The 12,657-nt window shown below is 38.1% G+C and overlaps 1 protein-coding gene across 18 annotated transcripts in view; it reads right to left on the bottom strand.

Moving 5' to 3' along the window:
• The window catches only part of INPP4B (inositol polyphosphate-4-phosphatase type II B), a 902,865-nt gene that overhangs the window by 90,214 nt on the left and 799,994 nt on the right, over positions 1-12,657 (bottom strand). For all 18 annotated transcript variants that reach the window (XM_058287497.2, XM_058287349.1, XM_058287627.2 and 15 more), the window contains 2 exons: positions 1,421-1,593; positions 203-326 (listed from right to left, as the gene is read on the bottom strand). In XM_058287497.2, coding sequence (XP_058143480.1) covers positions 203-326; positions 1,421-1,593 — 297 coding nt within the window. The remainder of the gene's footprint in view (positions 1-202; positions 327-1,420; positions 1,594-12,657) is intronic.

The following is a 12,657-nucleotide window of genomic DNA, read 5'->3' as shown; positions in this document are numbered from 1 at the left end:
AATTCCATTTTTAAAGCATAATGGGGGTAAAAGTACAGTTACAAGGTGAATGAATGCAAAGAACTAAAAGATTATATTATTTTTATAATACTTGATACAATAAAGGTTTAATTCTCATTTTTATGTTTAACTGGAAAATCTATAGATCCAATATCCCTATGAATAGGAATACAATTTTAATATGCACTAAAGCAACACTCACTGTATGTACTTAGCAGACCTTCATACTGGACTATCAACCCCACTGTGTGAAGCTGCTGTAGGAAGCCAGGGTCATGCAAACTTGTATGTAATTTGATGATAAAGCCACAAACCAATCCAGCAAGCTAAAAAAAAAAATTGAAGAAATTTGCTGGAATCAGGAAACATATTTGTTAAATTTTAAAATTATTTTGAGACTTTTGAGGCACCACAGATTTAATTTAAAAATTTCAAGTACATGGAACAAAACTACAATTATTTGCATATTAAAACAAATTGACATTCTTTGATCTAGCAGGGGTTTCTGTGAAAGGGCATGAGGAAGGTGGCACTGAGAAAGGGGGAGGAATATGGGCTTTGGAGTCAGGTTGAATTGTCTGCAATTTTTACCAGTGAGACCATAAAAAATTATTTAACACTTCCAAATATTTTCCTTACTATGCAAAATAGAGATACTAGTACTCATTTCACAGAGTCACTGGAAGGACACCATGTAGAAACATGAGTAAGTTAGAGAGCATAATGACTACACATAGTTAGCTCCATTCACCAATGAAACAATCCAGAAAGAACGGGAATGTGAGGCAGAGGCAGTGTGGCTCAAATATTTCTTTTGACTGGAAATGTTTAGGAAATGTTTCCCTCCATGTCTCCTGTCTACAAAAATCAATAATAAGGTGGAGAAGGATGGGAAAAAGGGGTGCTACCAGTGCAGCTTCTGTGATAGAAATCATCTTCGGCGTCACAAATGGGGTTGGGAGTAGGCAAGGAAGGTATCCCTTTTAAATCGCTAATTCAAGCCTTACTGCCCTACAAACTTATTTTATAAACAGAAGAGGAGATCACTGTGGAACCCTGTCCTAGGGTTCATGAGAGAACTGCATGGCTAGGACAAGATAGCGGTCTCCCTCCTTATGCTCTCTGTAGACCTGAGGGCACAACGCAAACACTGACCCAGTTAAACCTTCTTTTACAGACTCCATGCCCTGTGAAGTAGAATGTACATTTCAGAAACTTGGCCATTACTTCTCAGAAATAAATACTTAAAGACTCATCTGGTTCCATGTGATGTTCAACTCATATTCACTCTGAACAAGAAAACTTAGGCACAAAGTATTTAAGAAAAGAACCTCTTTATAAATAAAACTACCAGAAGAAATCTAACCTCGTCCAGGACAGTATGTTAACAAGTCAACAAATATTAACAAGAGATACCTACTGCTTGACTGAAGACGATGTCTCTCCTTAGAGTCAGCATCAAATACTGGGGCAAGCTGTATGCAAGTTCCTGAAGGAGTACAAACGTCAGGGACTGCTTGGCTCGGTTCACCACTTCTCCCATGCAGTCCTTCAGAGTAAGGATGAGGGGATACAACTGTTCATACCAGTCCTCTGGGGGGAGGGGTGTAAGAACAGTGGGATAGATGAAGGATGGTCTTGAAGTACAGAACCAAGTTATTTTCTTTTCACTGAAGTTATACATATTTTTAAGGATTCACAGAGATTATATTTGAAGATCACCAATCTGAATCTCTCTGCTGAATTGCAAATGCCTATGAGAGCAACCATTAGATCTCTCCACTCGGATGCATTTAACACATCCACCGTAGAACTCCTCACCTCTCTGCTCTTCTCTAATCTGAGCTATTGCCTGTATCTTAATGGAAAGGGCACAGACTCTTTCCATGCTGGAAACTGGAGTTTTCCTGGACTACCTAGGTAATCTTCGTGTTTATTTGGTCATAAAAACTATTACTGAAATATCTCATCAAGCATTCATTTTACTCTTACCCTCTCCCATCATCCTTTTTTGTTCTTACTTGCATCACGTTCAAACCCCATCCATAACTGATAACTCTTCCAGCAATCATACCCTACGCACATGCCTTCTAGCTAGATTGAGCTTTCTAATGAGTTTGAATCCTGTCACATCACTCACTCTCTCACTCCTTATTTAAAATGCTTAAAACATACCACATTATTTGGAATGAAGTTCAAACTCATAAAAGATGCTCCATAATCCAATGCCTATTTGTCCAGTCTCATCTCTGAACTTCTTCACTTGCAATCTTGAGTCTCAGGTGACTTAAACAATGTATATTTCCCCAAACCCACTCTGCTTTCTCATTTCAGCGCTTTTGCAAATCTTACATCATTTCCAAGAACACCCCTGCTCTATTTATTTTTATAAAAAACTTCATTTCTGCAGACTCGATTCAGGCTTTCTCCCTTCCAGGAAGCTTTCCCTGATTTCCCCCCTTCCTTCCTCACCTGCTCCCTGAACTCAGGGTTGAGTTTACCTCTTTTTGTGCTCACAAATCTTGCCCTTACAGTTATAGGATTATCTACAAACTGATTTCTCCTCTGGCATGGGAGTTCACTGAGGACAAGGAATTTATCTTTAATCACTGAATCTCCAGAATCTAGTATGGTGCCTAACATATAGTAGACACTCAATAAATTCTAATTGAATAAGTAAAGATACAATAATCATAATCAAAATCTTTTCAGATATGGATAAGAATGAGAAAATTACATTTCTGACTGTTCAGGATTCAAATAGCTTTTCTTCAAATCAGGAGAAAAAATTGAAACCATCTGTGCTATTTCTTTGTGTAGATTTTTAACACACTTCAATTACATAATTATGACTCCGACATACCATGCAGGAACAAGTTATATTCTATTTTAGCTTATTTGGAAATCAAAGCCCTGACAAATGCCAAATGTGAAAAGTTCTGTACTGTGGGACTTTTTATTAATATACACAAGAATTTAACAATACATTGGCAAATACAATTTAACGTGCATGTTGCAAAATTAAATATGAGGCAGGATCTGCAATGATATAAGTGTAAGCATCATAATGATTGATGTGAGTGGTCAATAACCAAGTTAAGATCTTGAAAGAGTTATAGGGAATAAATAAAAAGTATTGTAATCAATAGTGTACCAGGTCTGCTGTCACTCACTTATTTTGTGTAGTAAAAGAGATGCAATCAACCAAAATGGTTGAACAGATAATTAATGAACCCAATTTCATAAAAAGATATGTTCTTATTAGCCCTTTATATAAATGTCTATATGATGTTTTAATGTAAGATACAAAAGGAATATTGAGTTTATATTGAAAATAGTATAGAACGAAATGTTATAATAAGAATAATAAATGCTAGAAGCAGGAGAATTTCAACAAGGAGCTAGTATACCTGTAATCAGCTGATAAAGGACTTACATAAAGGCATCCTAGGATGAACTATGGACAAAGATTCAATTCATACAAGCATTGGTTAATTATTGCTTCTTAGGTATTTAGTACATGTAAAAGCACAAACGGGGGTACATCATACTTATTTTTGGAATATAAGAAACATTAATAGACATGAAGAATTCCTTTAATTCTTCATATTTACATTGTTTTTCCATTTTCATCTTCCATTCTCTCCCCCTCTCTTTTTAAATTGTTGTTTCATTATGAATGCATAGAGTGAAATACACACAAGGAAAATAACTATTTTAAAAATTGAACTCATTTGTAGATCTTAAAAGATAGACTATAAACTAATTTTGCTTTTGCTAAGCACTATAGAGATCAGTTTCTACTAATAAATTTCCCAAAATAAAGTAAAGCATATGTACAGAAGGTGGCGCTGCTCTATCAGGCTGAAGTAGAGCTATGTTGGTCCTCATTCCGTTCAAGTGATTAATTTACATTTTTATACTATTGTGCTGTTCCCAACCACATGTATTTATTGTTTAAGCATCTTGCATCATACTATCTTATACCAGGTGGTCAATAACTCAGTCACAAATGTGATATATCCTTTCGAGTTCGAAAATGGAAAATACAAGTGTCCACTTTTTTCCCTTGAAAGACATCGAGAGAGTTCAAACAAAATATTGGTTGTTCATTCCTGAAAGTTTTTCGAAAGAGAAACTTCACAGATTTCTCCACAAGCATGAGGACAATTTCTTTAAACACTTTTAAACATACCCTTAACAGTTATTTAACCAAGGAATTCTTAAGCATAAATTGCAATCAGATAACTAACAACAGAGAGAGCGAGTGAGAGCAAGAGAGAGAGAAGAGAAGAATCTGATTTCCACTTTGACTTGGACAGAAGCGTAAATTTGGAAGAAATGGATCAGACATGGGCTAAGTTTCCACTGCTGTTCTAAACCTAGAGCTTGTCTGATACTAACAATATTCCAGTGTCTTCATTTGCCATAATTGTATATACCTTTTATGGTTAAAATTTAAGGAAAATTACAATATTGGAAAACATTAATTATGAATGAGAAAATTACAAGTTTTGTGAACAAGGTAATATGTCTGAAAGACAGTAGTAAACCTCCTATGGAGAAGCCAAGTAGGAAAGCTAAAAATAAATGTTTCTAGAAAAGAAACAATTAGTTTAAGTTCGGCAGATAAAGGAAAATTGCACAGTATTGGCAAATGCAAACTGCAATGCCTACAGGTTTTCTTCCCTGTTACTTTTCACTCAGGGTAAGTCTCAGCATCTGAAACACCATAGGGTATGACAGGCCACAGAAAGGTTGACGTTACTTCACAAATGGCCTTTTTGATCCGATGAATATTCCAAAACATTTAAGCAAAGAAACAGCAAGTGCTTTAGTTTTTTCTTATAACATGTTTTTTTGGGAAAAAAATTAGCACCAGTCATTGACAGTCTTGAGACCATGGTGATTTCCCTCTCACCTTTGTGTCTTTCCATACATCACTGTTTACATGACATTTGTTTGTTCTCGTTATGAAGCCATTCCCTGTCAAGGGTGAAGATGGTGTTCCTTCTGCATTACCTAGGCTAAGAAATCATGAAACACGCACACTCACTCTTCCCAGTCCATTTTCTTCTTCAAATTTCCCTGAAGAAATGTGTTCATCTTGTGGTGACACACCCACGGAAGCTGAGGCGCTAGGGGCTCCGTTCAGTGTAGTGAATGCTCTAACACCTCTCACACCAGTTAACTGGCCTGGCAGGCACTTAAGTGCTCTCGCCATGAATTCTATCCCCTGGGCTCTATTCAGTGACAGAGCAAAATAGGAAGAGAACGTTTTAGTTTCTATATAAAAACTTTCTAATACTCCTTAACCCGGGGACCAACATGTAGGGTCTTTCCTCAGGAAAACATAAAATGTGTGTGGCTTAGCTGAGCTTTTCCTGAGCCTTATGAAGTGTGCTGGAAGCCATCCAACCAGTGGCTCTGTTTTCCAGCCTTTACTTGCTTCTGTAATGTCTTAAAGTGCAGCTCTCTGAAGGATTCAAAGAGCGACTGCCAGGTGCCCCCCTCACCTCCTCCACACACCATCTATTTCCTGTACAGGATGTTCAGGTCCTCTGAGCTCAGTGGCTCTTATGTTCCTCAGGAGAAAAATAAAAGAGCCAAATAGCAACCAACTGTAGCAGAGCTTAATGCTTTCTTTCCAATTTCTGAGCCATTTTCTTTTCAGGTGCTTGGTCTTCTTTGCTCATTTGAAATAACTAACTTCTACAAAAGCTCATGGCCATTGTTTCTTTGGCTATCACAACTTTTCAGAAATACAAAAAAAGTAAAGCTAAAAGGCTGTATGTCTGTTAAACTCTATGTAAAGAGATAAGAGAAGAAATGAGTCCAGCTTTCAGGATTCACCTAAGTTAAGAAGGTACTGAACTGTGAGGTCAAGAAATTAAAGTGGCCTTAAAGGAGGATTGTAAAACTCCCAAGGTTGTGAGGAGAGCAAAGACCCTACCCCCCAGCCAACAGGGGCTTTTGTACAAGCCTAAATTTCAGGTAGCATGGAAGTGGCAATGGGTGGAAGAAGGGGACATAGTTGAGGAGGGGATCTGGAGGGTATGGCTATCCCTGCTCAAATATTCATTGCTGTCCTTAAAAAGGGCCTCAACTCAGATAAGGCTACCTATGTGCTCTTCTGAGTGAAGACCCTTTCTTTCAGGGATAACTTTATAACTGACACATCTGAAATCAGATGGGTCACATTATAATAAAGCTTCCTCTTTACATATTTATAGCTAAATTCCTTTGGATGGATATAATACATGGCTATAAGCATGTTTTATGGACTAGACCCCTGCCCATGGAAGGCTTCAAAAAATCTGGACCTATCTTAGGGATGAATGGTACAGAAATGAGGATAATTCCAGACAAACAAGGAATAATTTGGGAATGGAAAGTCCTCACTGAGCCTTGGCTACCCAGAATGTCTTCCTCCAAGCTTTCCTGACCCATGCTCCACCTGCTGTTGCCAGACCAGGAACAGAAAAATCAGTCTGTATGTATTTATCTTACTTTAACAAATACTCACTTCTTTTCCTTACATCCTCTTTTCCCCTCTTTCCACTGCCACCATAAGGAATATACTCATTCTTTGGACAAATGGGACCTCTTATATGCCAAGTCCTACAGGTGATGCCAGCATCTATAACTCATGGCCCCTACCCTCAAGGAGCTTAACATATGGAGAGGAAAGTAAGAAGCATAAATAATGCTGGCAATATAAGGGGGTATATGAAAGGGCAATTGGGATAGCAATAAAACAAATTTAAAAGAGTTAAGAGTTTAGAGCAAGCAAGAGGTGAGTGAAGAGAAGATCACATTTGTTCGTGGTTGTTTCAGTTACTGAACTTTGGAAGAAGTCACACTGCAAAGGGAGTTCAGGAAAGACTGTGTGACAAGCAGGTTGTGAGCGCCCATAAAGTGAGACGTTGTCGGAATAAAGTCTGGGAGGAATGTCTGGTTTGATACAGGTTCATACACAGATGCCACAACCTAATAAACTGGAGGGAACCATATGGGGTACTGGAAGGACAGAGGGAAAGCATTGCACTAACTCGGAAAGAGCAAGAAAAAAATAGAAGTGAATGTTGAGCCAAAGTCATGGAATCAAAGCAATGGAAAATTGGGGGAAGGCAATCACCATAGTAAAAATGGAGGGAATAGGGGTAGGTATGGGTGGGAAAATAGGTTGGTGTAGAGTATATGTGATCAGAGAGTCAGGAGCTAAGAAGAAGCCCAAATCTAGAAACAATGGGTACTGGGAAGGTCAAAGGGAAGCAAAGTCTGTGGAAGGAGCACAGGTATGCTGCACCTTCCAAGGCCTTTACCTCACAGCAGCCTTAAAGGCCCCAAGGGTCATAAAACAAAGGACAAACATGTATATGTATCTTAAAATGTAATTATCTTAATGTCTACTGACCTATGACCAAAGTACATAACCTGCCTCTGTACATTGCAGCTGTATTAGAAATGAGGTACACTGCCCAACTCAAGACAAACTGCTGTGAGAACAAAGCCAGCCTTTGCTCATGTTAAAGGAAACTTGTTTATTTAAACCCTGCCAACCTGAGAACACAGTGTCATAAAACTTTCCAGTCTTGCTCTTAGAAAAATAGCAAAGGAAATGCATCAAAGATATCCTGGTTAAACTTCTCATTTCGTAGCACAAAGCTGAAAGCCTTAAGTAAATTCTGCTAAGACAGATTCCTGGAACTAAATCCATTAATCAAACAAGCCTTATATTTGTTACAGTGCAGAAGTTTTGAATTTGAGTTATACTGAACTGAGAGGAGTCATACACTCACTGTCAACGGGTTTACTTTGTCTTTGGCTTCAAAAAAACCTGTAACCTCAGGACTCTGGCCTGCAAAGAGGCCGGGTATTTGAAAAGAAACTGCATAGGCCATAGGTCATTGAGACAACTGAAGTTACAAATAAGTCTGTATCAGAGAACTCTTGTCTTTCTAATTTTGTTTCCCACCTAAGGTTGAGAAGAATTAGCACAGTTAAGAGTATACTGACTTGTCTGAAACCTGATTAGCAAGCGGCATCCAGAGGGAAGCAGCGATCTATTTCTACCCTGAACTGAACTAGGTGAGGGAGTAGATATCTGGTAATGGTCAAGACCAGTGGAATACAGTCTACTAGATTTTTATTTCCACAAACACAATAGAGCCTCATGTATACAGATTTAACTTCTAAGTGCTGAGTAAGCAAACAAAAACAAAAAACCACCAAAATGTAAACAGAACATTTCTCTGGCCATTCCATTCAATAACCAAATGACTCAAAGTCTCCACATAGAGGATATGAATCTCCCTTTACCTCCTTCCACCATGGTTTCCCTGTGGTGTGAACATCACCATTAAATGAGCAAGTTAAGCAAATTTCCAAGTGTTCTAACCCTTACCCACTCTAGTGAAGCTACTCTTACCAAAGTCACCAATGACTTCCATACTGCTAAATCCAAAGTCATTTCTCAGTCCTCATTTTACTTGATCCACCATAGCACTAGACAAGTACTCCTAAAATGTCTTCTAATCTTGGCTTTCAGGATATCATATTCTCTCAGTATTCCTCCTTCCCAAATGACCACTCCTTATACAACTTTGTTGCTGATTCCTCCCTTTCTTTTGACCTATTAACTCTGGAATGTGCCCAGGTATAATCTCTAGGTCATTTCTCTTTTCTCTGTACACTCAGTCTCATCACTTTAAATACTATCACTGATAATTTCCAAATACATATCTTTTTTGTTTTTAAAGACTTAATTATTTATTTATTTCTCTCCCCTTCCCCCCCGCCCCAGTTGTCTGTTCTCTGTGCCTATTTGCTATGTGTTCTTCTTTGTCCACTTCTGTTGTTGTCAGCGGCACGGGAAGCTGTATTTCTTTTTGTTGCTTCATCTTGTTGTGTCAGCTCTCCTTGTTGTGTGGCACCATTTCTGGGCAGGCTGAACTTTCTTTCACGCTGGGCAGCTCTCCTTACAGGTGTGCTCCTGGCGCGTGGGGCTCCCCTACGTGGGGGACACCCCTGCATGGCATGGCACTCCTTGAGTGCATCAGCACTGTGTGTGGGCCAGCTCCACACAGGTCAGGGAGGCCCGGGGTTTGAACCGTGGACGTCCCATGTGGTAGACGGATGCCCTAACCACTGGGCCAAGTCCGCTTCCCCAAATACATATCTTAAGGCTAAACCACTCTCAAATCCCAGATTCTTATATACAAGCACACAATTGGCATTTCATACTAAACATACCAAACTTGGCATGTTCCAAATGGCTCCCATTCTCCTCCAAACCCATTCTATCCAGACTCTTCCCCAAATTATTGTATGGCCACTCCCATCCTTCCAGTTGCTCAGGCCAAAAACCTTTGAGTCATTCTCGTCTGTGCCTTTTCTCTCATTTTCCCATTCAAACCATTGGAAAACCCTGTTGGGACCACCTTCAAAATATAGCCAGAATCTACCTACTCTTCATCATCTCCAGTACCACGTCTTTGTCCAATCCACCGTCATGTCTTGCCTAGTTAATTACATTGGCCTTCTAACTTGTCTATACCTGGTTATAGTCTTTCTACCAACAGTCTAAATGCAAGTCAGTGTGCTAAAAACAGAAGCTAAATTAGGCTAATTCTCTTCTCAAAATCTTCCAGGTGCACCCTGCTTCTTCACAGAATAAAAACCAAAGTCAATACAAGGGCCCTACCTGATCCTTCCCTTAAATTCCTTCTCTAACTTCATCTTCTGCTCCCTTCCCTTTACTTACTCTGAACCAAATCAGCTTCCTGGCTATTCCTTGAACATGGCAGGCATAATTCTGCTTCAAGGTCTTTGCTGTTTTCTCTGCCCAGTATATCCTGCCCCCAGATATCTCCCCCACATACCTCTTCAGTGTTTTTGCTCAAACGGCAACTTCTCATTTGAGCCTACAATTAACCACTCCACCTAATTGTAATCCTTGCCCTGTACTCCAAAATCCTCTTACTCTGTAAATACAAAATTTGCTGTCATTAACATATTATGTAATGCACCTATTCCTTGTTATTTTTAAATGCCTCTCCCCTACTAGAATATAGGATGGCAAGTATTTTTGTCTGTTTTGTTCATTGATGTATCCCCAGAGTCTATAATACTGCTTGGCAAATAGTAGGTGCTCAGTTAAAATATGTTGAAAGACTGAAAGGAAAGAAGAAAATCATGTTTAATAATGTGGCATTATCTTAATACTATAAAAGTTTAGAACTGAAACTTTAAAAATTTTCACATGATATTTATTTTACCAATGAAGAAAGTCAGGTCCAAAGAATTTAAATGACTTGTCATGTATCCAAGGAAGTAGCAAATCATGGAATTGCCAATTCTCCTGACTTTCAGCCAAGTATTCTGTTATATTATATTTAATTGCACAAACTTTTAGGGAAACAACAGTAGCTTTCTGGTAAGACCAGATATTTTAAAAAATCTAAATATATTATTATTGAAATTCTAAGCTTACAATAAAAATATCTGTATCTTTTCATTATTTACCAAGTTTTTAAAAGTAGCTAGCATATTTAAAAGTTGTTTCTCCTACTGGATTATTATTTTTTAAAAGCCTGATATCGCTGTGGGTTTTTTTTTTCTAGTGACATTCCAAACATTTTTATGTAGAAATTAATGATTTCAGGAAAATTAACATTTAAAACTTTTAATGAAAACTGATGCTTTGTGCTTGAATCTGTACTTTACAAAATAAGATGGACTTGAGGACAAAACCATGGAAATTATTATGTCATCTTGAGTATATGTTCTGAGAACATTAGGACCTTTGTGACTGTGCATGTAAATGTGTACATATATTGAAGAAATTCACTGGATAATAGCAAGAAAAACTGCCTAAGCATTTCCTGTAGGATGTCAGTTTTAGATTAAAGGTAATTAGATCTTTATTTCACTATATTAGACTCCTACTGTTTGCCAAGAATTATGTTAGGCCCTGGACTTTCAAGTTCAAGTCACAAAACCTTGGCATATTTTTTTACAGAGCCAAGCCTAATAGGGAAGATAATATTTAAAACAGCATTTACAATACATGAGAAATTCAGAGATTTAAAATAGTGACCCATGGACATACCTCCTTTGGCCTGCAAATGTTATTTTATCTTACCTTCCCAGTATTTTAACAATTTTTAAAAAGTCAATTATAAACCTTTAAAAATTGGAATATCTTATATAAAATTTAGGTTTATCTGAAAAATCAGAAGGGTTGATAACACTGGGCCTGTATTACCCTAGAGAGATGATTGGCTGGAACTGGAGTGGTGGCCCCTTTTTAGAACACATCCTCCCTAGTTTGCCTCAGTTTCCATCATTTCACTTGACTCATTTACATTACAGTGCATAATGGATATGGGCCTTTGCACTTGTCCCTCTGCAGAAAGTGTGATGATGTCAGGAGAGTGTTAGAATAGCCTGTGGTATGGACATGCAAAGAAGACAACTAACAGTCTGTGATTATTGCAGACTGGAAAAACTAAAAGGTGGGCTCCATGTTAAAAAAAAAATAGTAAAATGTTGTACTAGTCTCAAACCCATAAAGTTGACTTTGGTCTGGGAATAAAGGAAGATGCAAGGAGGTGAAATTTGAGCTGGCAGAAGGTGGAGATGGGCAACCCTTTGAAGGCCCGGCAATGAAAAGCACAAGGTGATTCTCAAAACAGTTCCATATGGCTGGATCATGAAGGAGAGCCTGGTAAGTTGGGAGAAAGTATCAGAGAGCTATGAAAAGGTAAGTGGGAGTAGGGGAAATTAGGACCTTGTAAGATGAGGAATTTTTCCAAACCTGAAGCATTAGGTATGTCTACTTGAGAAACAGTTCTTTAAGATATTAAAGGCAAGTGTTAGGCAAGTAAATCCATTTGCAAAACTTCTTTTAAAATCTAAGCACACCTTTTTCCAGCCAATATTCTGAGGACCACTGATACTTTATGGCTAATTCAATCAGGAATCACTCTGCATGGATTCAAATCCTTGCTTAGCTGCTTACCAGTACTATGATCTTAGACAAGAGTTTTAATTCTTCCTCTATAAAATGTGACAATGTCGGAACTTCCTCCACAAGTTTATTATGAGGTGGAAGGGAGGCAATGCAACACACAGGCTTAGCAAAGTGCTTGTCATCTAATAAGTGTTTGTTGTTATGATTACTTCCTCTTTTTGGTTATCCTTGTTTGATTTGTTTGACCCCACACTCTCCTTTCTTTTTCAAGTCTCACCTGATTTTAACCCCTTGATGCTTCCTATACCTCTGTGAGGACAACGTTAGTACCTTAAGGCACTTTCCCTTTTCTTTCCCTATAAATTATATCCAGTTTCATCTATCTACCGATAGCTACCAATCTTATATTTACTTTCCTAAGTATGTTTCCTTTACCTTGTATATACTGCCTTTAGACTATCTCAGGAAATATAGCAGGAAATATGCTCTACAAGTTAAAAAGAAATTATGAAGGGATGAGAGGAGAACCAAGAAATTCAAAACAAATTCTAACCAATATAACTGCTTAGAATTCCATGATCTACATAGATGTTTAATACCCTGGGGTAAGGGGAAGTTGTGATAACTTGGAGCTAATGTGGTATCATGAAGAAAAGTTACCTCACAGGAACTTCTACTTT

Source organism: Dasypus novemcinctus, chromosome 1 (genome assembly GCF_030445035.2).
Source record: "Dasypus novemcinctus isolate mDasNov1 chromosome 1, mDasNov1.1.hap2, whole genome shotgun sequence".
In the NCBI taxonomy this organism is placed as follows: domain Eukaryota; kingdom Metazoa; phylum Chordata; class Mammalia; order Cingulata; family Dasypodidae; genus Dasypus; species Dasypus novemcinctus.
Note: the sequence above shows the minus strand (reverse complement) of the source record. Positions and strands in the feature narration are given on the sequence as shown.